Raw genomic sequence first — 9,200 nt, 5'->3', positions numbered from 1 at the left:
CGTGAGGCACAGTTTCTGACTCTTCGTCAGGGGAGCATGTCCATTCCGGAATATGCTGCTAAGCTGGAATCGTTGGCCAAACACTTCCGATTCTTCCGCAATGGGGTTGATGAACCCTACATGTGCAAACGCTTTGTGAATGGGCTGAGGCCTGACATTGAGGACTCGGTGAAACCGTTGGGAATCATGCGCTTCCAGTCTTTGGTTGAGAAAGCCACGGAAGTGGAAATCATGAAGAACAAGAGGGCTAGCAGCGCACGTACTGGGGGACCAATGAGGTTGAACTTGCCGAATCAACAAGAAAAGGGAAGGTTGCGACAGGGGAAGCCATATCACCGTTATGCAGGGGACAATTCTGCACCAGGACAACATGAGCCGATGGTGACTGCATTGGGGGAAGAGAAAGGACAAGTTCTGAAGCGTGAGGTGGTGTGTTTCGCATGCGGGGAGGCTGGACATTTTGCTGATAAGTGCAAGAACAGGAGTACGCGATGCTTTAGGTGCCACCAACCAGGCCATCAAGCTAAGGATTGCGAGATGCCAAAGGCTGAACCGTCGGTGAACACAGCAAGGGGGAGACGTCCTGCGACTGGAGGAAGGGTATACAATTTGAATGCGGACAGAGCCGCCGGAGCAAGGAACTAGCTAGGAATTGGTGGAATTCGAACGAGGACTTTTTGGAACCATTTGTTTTGAACTTGTTTGTTAGTTGTCTGTAATTATATTTCGAACCACTTATGTCGTAATAAAACTACCCTTGCAATGAAACTACTAGACTGAAGATGTAGACCCCGTTGATGCTTTTGGGAAAGACTTTCTTATAATCTACGTTACGTTTGAAAGGAACTAGACTTATGCATGATGCATTTTGTTGAGTTGAAGACTCGCTATTGAGTCACATAGATGGGGAAGTACACTGGCCAAGTCAATACTTTCCCTGTGTTGAATTTTTACTTAGTGGTTATGTGTTGTGTTCACCCTCAGGGATGGAAGATGGTGGAACCAAACCATTGGTCAGACCAAGAAGTGGACTGGACCGACGATCTTATACGGCGATTTTGCCATTGATCGAACAAATCTGGCGCTGGATGGAGTCGTCAGTTAAACAAGAATGGTGGATGGGGCCATTGTTCAGAACGAGATGGTGGATGACCATCAGGAAAAGCAGGATTTGGTTGGCTGGAACCAACGATCTTATACGGTGTTAGTACCACAGATCGGACAATTTCGATGGTGGCAGGTATCATCGAGCGGGCGAGGTGGTGGATTGGGCCACCGTGCGAGTCAATAGGTGGAATGAATCCTTGAACTCGAAGTCCATTGTTTTCCTGTGTCTGAGTTTGTGATGTTGCATCTGGATCACCTGGACGGGACGCCGATCAGTGTGTTTCAGTATGGGCATGACACTTGTTTAAATTGTATTTTGTTGGCCTTTGGGGAGGATGGACCCTAACTGTGCCTATTGTCGGTTTGGTGGATGGACCTATACCGCGCGTGTAAATCGATTGAGAGGATAGACCTCAATCGTATCTTGCTGGTTGTTGGATGGTAACGACCGGTCTTTGAAACACTTCAGCAAGTGCAGATGTTGAAGCTGTCATGGTGGAAATGATTCATTGGCCGTATCAGTAAATTTTTCAAACTCTCATTTTCTTGATAATAAGTCTGATCAGCTTTATATTGGGGAATGGTTTTTGGAATCATGGCTGGTATTGGACTTTGGAAACAAATGCTTGGGAAACAAGATTCTTGAGAAGGTATGATGGAGTCGGACAACATCGAGCTGAAGGACGACTTGTCATGCGTGACGAAGGGTTTAGCCCGGAGGAAGCCATTTGGAACAAAGACATAGGCGATGCTACATGGGAACTTAAGGAAGATATCAAGGAATAATATCTGGAGTCTTTACTGAAGCGTAAGTTTCGAGGTCGAAACTTTCTTTTTGGAGGGTAGTAATTTGAGACCCAAGATTTTAAGCTTAGAATAAATTAGTGAAATTCCTTATTAACGAATAAGTTCGATGTATCGTGAAGGGAAACCTAAACGAGAGTTTATTGGATGAACTAGATTTATGAAGGAGAAGTTTCAGGAAAAGTTCAAGGATTGTATCAAAACCGATAAGAGTTATAGCACGACTAATATTCGCCTAAGCCTAGGTCAAAGACACTAGTAAATAGCTAATTTACACTTTAGGACGCGATGGAAACTAATTCCAAAAATCTTCAGAGAAATGTTAGAATTTCTCTTATTCATCTATAAACAAGTATTTCGATGCGAAACCCTGGAATGTACGAACGTCAAATTCCAATTCTCGGAAGTTTGCCGAAACGGAATCCCTGATAGTTCAGAAACCCTAAAATCTACGGACGATGAAGACTTTTTCTATTCGGAGCTTCAAACGAAGATTCCACACGCGTACACCCATTTCTCTTGATGTTTCCAATCTTTCTTCAGAAGGAAGTTTCTGCATCCGAGGTCAATATCATAAAGTGCATAAAGTGCATTTTTAATGCCGGTAAGCATTAAAAACAAGCCTCAAAAACCAAAAATCATACTGATATTTCTTTGAAGAATTAGAAGATTCAGCGGGAAGAATATCGTGTCTAAAATACGTTGGAATCAGTAGGAAAAATCGGAATCGCGAAATAATCATTTTTCCGCATTTTCCAAATCCTATAAATAGGTGGAAAACGAAAAAAAAACAAAAAAACTCTCACCTTTGAGAGAAAGAGGCCGAGAGCTTGAGGAGGAGGAGAGGAGAAGAGGATTTTTGCCGTTTCTTGCCCGATCGTTTCGCCGTTCGTTGCTAATCGAAGACATCGAGGTATAGTTACTATCCCTCACTTCTGATCGTCAGATCTGTCGACTTTTTCTATGTTTTTCTGAGCTCAAAGTTTGGAGCTTTTTGTAAAATTGTCCAAATAGCTTGATTTCTCTGTCTAAACATCTTCCCTATGTGCCCAAGAGTAGTTCTGTCGGATTACATTTTTCATTCTGTCGCCGAAATTCCGCTGGAATCAATTTTTACCTCAAATACCCATTTTTGGGGCAAAGTCTCATCCTTTCGGTTTAGAACTCACGACTTAGCTTAGTGTCAGTAGGATTAGTTGTCATAAACGTCGTTAGTGACATTTCCATCTGATCAGTTTTTCAAAATTTGAATTTTTGATTTTCCGAGCTAAAAATATTGACCAAAATACCCCTGCGACAGTTTTCGACCCGATAATTTTTCTGAGAGTTTCCCTGGCCTAGATATCGCCTAAGAATACCTAGGAATTGATTTAGATCGAAGAAAAAGTTCGAAAACCCTATTTTCCATAGTGGCCGAAACCTATTTGCTTGGGTACCGTGTCCAAAAATAATTTTTGGGTCTCTATGACCTGAGCCATTGCGTAGCTTTTTCAATTGTGGAAATTTTGGCTCCGGTTTCGTGTCATTCCGAGTTCTGTAGCTCGAGTTATGCACGTTTTAGCGAATAAAGTGTTTTTGTACAAAACTTGAATCGAGTCAAAACTCATCCATTCGGGGGAAGCCCTTCCGTTCGTGCCTAAATGTGGCCCTCTGAAGCTTCTTGAGCTTTGTCGAACATTACTTAGGATTGTTTCGACTGTATCGACTTGTGTTGATTCATTATTGCTTTGTTTGCTCAAAGGTTCAATTGTGGAAACTTTGGGATTGACTGAACAAGCTTGTGAGGGAGATCTACACCGCGAGACTGGAACAACTCGAGGTAAGGGCAACTCTCCTAGTTATTAGATATATGATTTAGGCGTCGATAACTTCGACCTGTTTATTGCTTTTGATTATAACTGTTGGACTGGACTGGGAAAACGTTTTCTGGAGGCTTCGGCCGTGTGAACTGATTGAGACGTGCGTCTCCGTTTTCTGGAGGCTTCGGCCGTTTACTGGTTTCCGTCTTATTGTTTTATAGTGGATAGACCTGTTCTATTCCTTTTAATTGCAAAAGTGCATGAATCTTGTTTTATGCCCAAACCTTATGGATATATCGACTTCGAATGCGGAGTGTTACGAGAGTTAGCAAGTAGGATCTGTCGGAAGGACTGTGCTACTGTTGACACAGAGGATCGAGGCTTTCTCAGGAAAGAGAACTCTGGGATGATATTGATCTTTTGACTTGTTAGATTTTGAAACAAGTGAATGCATAAGACTTGATTTGAGAATAAATTCCATAATGAATTAACTCAAAATAGAACACTTTGAATAATAAAGATAACCCATTTTGAGGAAAACTTAGGATATGAAATGAGTTCGAAAATGGGAAGTTTTCCCGGGAAGTGCGCGAGTGAGGACAAAGCGCACTGAAAAGACCCGTGTTGTTACCGTGAGGCCAGTCGTCAGATCGGGATGTTACATCAAAGGCATCCAGCTTTCAGGAAGACCTCTAAGGATCCTCATGACATGATCCGCAGTGGTGTAGCTATTGTTGAGGGGTCTTATTCCAGCAACAAGCAACTGAAATCTGGAGAACATCTCTTCAATGGATTCGTCAGGTTCCATTTGGAAGGATTCATATTTCTGGATCAAAGACAGTGCCTTTGATTCTTTCACTTTCTTGTTTCCTTCATGAGACATCTTCAAGGATTCAAAGATGCCCTTGGCGGAATCACGATCAGTAATTTTCTCATATTCTTCATATGAAATGGCACTTTGCAGAATAGCTCTTGATCGGTGATAATTGAAGGTATGAAAAACGGTAGAAAGGGGGGGGTTTGAATAACGTTTTCAGTATAAAACTTCCACCTTTAAAGATTTTGAGCGATGCATGGGAAATGCTACCGTTGGAGGGCAGTTCTGGAAAATCCAGCTTCTGCTGTGGCTTAGAACGTTAGGTAGGTCGTCAGGAAGGTACAGTTGCTTTTGTACTTGGATAGCGACGCGACCTTTAAACCTAGGAGACTTCTGATCAGGGGAATGCTTCATATTGGAACTTGTGAAGCCGGTTGATCAGAGTCAGAGGGAAAGCCCAGATCCTCTGACCATCGTTTCTTCTGATTCTGAACTCAGAGGGAAGAACATGGTCTTCAGAGTATCTTGCTTCTGGACATCAGAACTTCACTAATCAGCTTCTGGATCTTCAGAGTCTTCTACACCATCAGAACATCTGAGCCTTCAGTGTTTCTTGGTTATCAGACTTTCTAGATCTTCAGAGCTTCTCGTGACTGAGTCCACATCAGAGTTTGTATAACTTCAGAACTTCTGAAGTTTTACCACTGTTCATACTGAACATGGTGAATGCGAAAGCGTTGCTTGGGTAGCTCTTTATACACAGTGCTTCTGATTTGTGTGAGATTGAGTTGAGGTCAGAGCCTGTAAATAGCACACTCAGAAGAACACGTTAGAGTACCACAATTGTTCATATCAAAAGGTTAACTTGTAATCATCAAAACATAGAGTTGTACTACTAGATCAAAACTTTGATCTTACAATCTCCCCCTTTTTGATGATGACAAAACTAAGATTTTTGATGAACAATTCTTAAACATTAAACTGAATTCACTCAGAGTTTAGAGATATAGAATAACACTTATCCTGATGTGAATAGTTTATCTTGCTCATTCTGAATTCAAGTCACTGCTTGATTCTGAGCTTAGCTCCCCCTGAATCTAATACTTGATGAAAACTTTAGTAAAGTCTAGATTCTGAGCTAAATGATATAAGAGTTCAGAGTGAAAAACTTATGACATAGATGAAAATCGAGTAATCAGAGCGCATAAGTAATCAGAGTCACGGACAGGGTATCAGAGTCTTGAGTATCAGAGTCAACTTAGAATCACTTCAGAAGAAGTGAAATGTATTCCTTGTGTTTGCCCAGTGACACATCTATGGTCATGAAGGTGGAACTCTTAAATTCTCCAAAAGAAAAATAAATCAGACTAACACATCTTACACATCAAAAACTGGGTTTACTCCCCCTTTTTGTCATAAGCAAAAAGCTTGGGGTGTGAAAAACTTAGCTTGAAGTACAAGGTACTCCCCCTTAGAGAAGGTCTAAGTTTAAAGGAAATGAAAACGAGGTAAGAATCAGAGTTAGGCGAAATAAATAGAAGAGTTAAAGCAAGAGAAGAACGTTTACCACCGGTCAAGTGAGTAAAGAGAAGGGTCTGTTACCAAGAACTTAACCTCGAGAAACTGTAGGAGCATTAACTTTCAGAGAGAAAGTGAAGCCTATATAAAGCGTTGGAGAGAAAGGTAAGCTTCACACCTCGAACAATTTTCAGTAAAGAAAAATGGCAGCATACATCATAGCACTAGAAGAGCTGAGGAAGAAGGCCTTTGAAAAGGACTTGTTCCTGAACATCAGGCATCCAGAGGGTGCAACGACCATCGCGGAGCTGACACGGACACTGCTAGAAGAGGACCTGCGTCCAGAGTTGGAGAGAGACCTGAAGGAATTTCTTGCCTTCGTGGAGGAGGTGCAAGAACTCAGCCGGCTTGAACTCAAGCTGCTGGAAGAGAAAGAAAGTTTGGAAGAGAGGCTCAAGACCGCAGAAGAAATTCTGGAGAGGGATGAGCTAAAGGACAGGCTCAGCAACATCCAGTATGCACTGGAGCGTCTGGAGAAGGATAGGTCAGAGCAGCGCCAGGAGTGCAGAAGAATGAGGAGAGATCCTCCATTTTAGACTTTAGGAAGAGAAATGTATGATGTATGATGTAAACAGAAAAATATTATGAATAAAAGGAGTTTTGCAAATATATGTGACACAAATATATATATATATATGCATAGTAATCACAAACGAACAAAGTAGAATAAGTAAATAACAAGAAACAGAGTGTAACAAAAATAAAACAATCGTTAAAGAAAAAGAAAAAAAAAAAAAAAAAAAAAAACGAAGAGATCCTAAAAAACTAAGGTTTATCAGTGCGTCGCAGAAGTTCCATCATCATGTGCTTCATCTCAATCAGCATGGATTCATGAATGTCAAGACGCTGTTCCATGATGTCGAGTCTGGATGAGCTTGACTGAGTAGAACTGGAAGGAACATTCTGAGCAGCTTGAGGATCTGGAATGGAAGCAGAAGCAGCAGGAGTAAACACTACTGGTGCAAGTGCTTGGCATCTAAGAGCTTCAGCCTCAGCTTCAAGTCGCTCTGCCTCTAGTCTGGCTTGTTCAGCTTGAGCTGCTGCTTGACGTGCAGCTTCTTCTGCTTGAGCTTTCTTTTTCTTGGCTTCTTCAATAGCTTCGAGAAGCTTCTGTCTCTGTTCTTGTTCATGAAGAGCCACCCTTCGAGCAAACCTTTGCTTTGCAGCCTCAATGCTCTGACTTCCCTCTGCATGCAGGAGCTGCATCATAATTGGAACTTGAGCCACTAGCCAAGTGCCCAGATTGTTCCACTCATCAGCTACACGTTCAGCATTCTCACTGAGGTCAGTCTGACCGTGCACATTGCGTAGCATCATAGAAGCTTCATGATAGAAAGTATTGATGCACTCAGAGAGAGATGTGGGTCGGAGGTGAGTGTAGGGAATTATGGAGAGGTTGGGTTCAGGAGAGGCTGGGTGATTGCTGCTGTGGGCTTCAGAGGCACCTTGTGGAGAACCAATGTTAAATGGTTGAGCATTGGGTTCAGAGGTTCCAAGGTGAGGTTCTGAAGTCTCAACCAGAGGATGGGGTGATCTAACCGAGGATTGGATAGATACTGATTGTTCGGGTTCAGGTTCTGGTTGAATAGGCTCTTGTTGGTCTGGGGCAGGGTGAGCTTGTTGAGCCAAAGGGTCTGCCTCTTGTAAAGGATTGGCCAAGATAGGTTCACCTGGGTCAACTAGACGTTCAGGTCTAGGGCCAGGATATCTCCTAGGGCTTGGACAAGTGAGGTAATACTCCTCTAAGGTAGACACCTTTTCTTTTCTGACCTCCATGAATTTTCTAATGGATTCAGAGTTATTGGAGGGAGAAGAATCAGCAACATGGGTTGGGAAGGATACAGGTGTAAAAGCTGTTGAAGAGTCTGTATCCGTTGTTCTGGCAGCAGGACGTGCTGATGCTCTGGGAACAGAGTGATCAGACGTTCTGGGTTGTGGTTCTGTTTGGTTGGGCTCTGGTTGTTCATGGATGATGGGTTCAGAAGATAATGGGTCGTACAGGATGGTAATGAGAGAGGTTGGTTCTTCTGACCTAGAGGGTTGGTTCTGAAGCAAATTCCAGAGAGGTGCTTCAGTAGGTGAAGGTTGAAAGAATGAAGATCTTGGGGAATGTGGTGGAGAGGTGGTTTGTGCAGCCGGTTGGGATTCAGGAATAGGAGTGAGGGGATTTGAGGAGTGTTTGAGCATGGCAGAAATAGGGAGTGCATCAAATAAATTCAAATCATCATCAGAAGCAAGTGCAGGCTTACTTGAATGTGCTGATGATCTAGTCACTCTGGCAGGAGGTTCAGTCCTTCTGACCACTTCAGCAGCTGGTTCCACCCGAGTAGGCTTCACCACGATTCTGACCTGCTTCTTCTTCTTCTTGGGAGGACCATCCTCATTATCACTATCATCACCATCATCAGGCTTTCTCTTCTTCTTTTTGACCAGAGGGACATCGGATTCCTCAGAAGATTCATCCAGTATCATCTTCCTCTGAGCTTTCTTCTTGGGAGGAGAAGGAAACTCTGGAGCTGGCGGCAGTCTGCTGACGAAATCATCAAGATCAATTTCGAATCCTTGAGCCCTTAGGTCTTCAACATAGCACCTGATGGCGTCAGGATTGTCTGCCTGTGTCCATAGAGGATAGTCAGTCAGAGGCATCCTTCTGCTTCTGATTTCAGAAGATGTGTCTTCACGAGCAGGAGCAATCTTCTTCTGGACCAAGCCCATCTTCTTCAGAGAATTTGCAGTGAAGACATCACTGACAATGGTGCTCAGATCCTCTACACATCCAGCATTGACCAGATCTTGCACCAGGTTGCTTTCAATGAGAAAGTCTGAGAGCAGTCTCCCAAAGGGGATATATTTGATTGCTGACTTGATGGAGGCGGTGGTGCGAGACTTCCGGATGCATTCCTTCAAGTAGGAGAACAGGAAGTAGGGAAGGCAGATCTTCTTCTGGTCTTGGATGAAGAACAACATCACCTTCTGGTTGAAGTTGATGTAGTCTGGAGAACTGCCCTTTGGTCTCTGGTTTATGCAGTGGAGCAAGATTTTGTGCCAGATCCTGAGCTTGGGATGAAGGTCCATCACCTTGTAGCTCGTCTTGC

The 9,200-nt window shown here is 43.1% G+C and overlaps 1 protein-coding gene across 1 annotated transcript; it reads left to right on the top strand.

The window, feature by feature from the left end:
• The first annotated feature begins 231 nt into the window (after positions 1–231).
• Positions 232–645, top strand: LOC130744223 (uncharacterized). The gene has a single exon (XM_057596417.1). The coding sequence runs from the start codon at positions 232–234 to the stop codon at positions 643–645; it is 414 nt and encodes a 137-aa protein (XP_057452400.1).
• The last annotated feature ends 8,555 nt before the right edge of the window (positions 646–9,200 follow it).

The sequence above is a fragment of the Lotus japonicus genome, chromosome 3, assembly GCF_012489685.1.
Source record: "Lotus japonicus ecotype B-129 chromosome 3, LjGifu_v1.2".
In the NCBI taxonomy this organism is placed as follows: domain Eukaryota; kingdom Viridiplantae; phylum Streptophyta; class Magnoliopsida; order Fabales; family Fabaceae; genus Lotus; species Lotus japonicus.
Note: the sequence above shows the minus strand (reverse complement) of the source record. Positions and strands in the feature narration are given on the sequence as shown.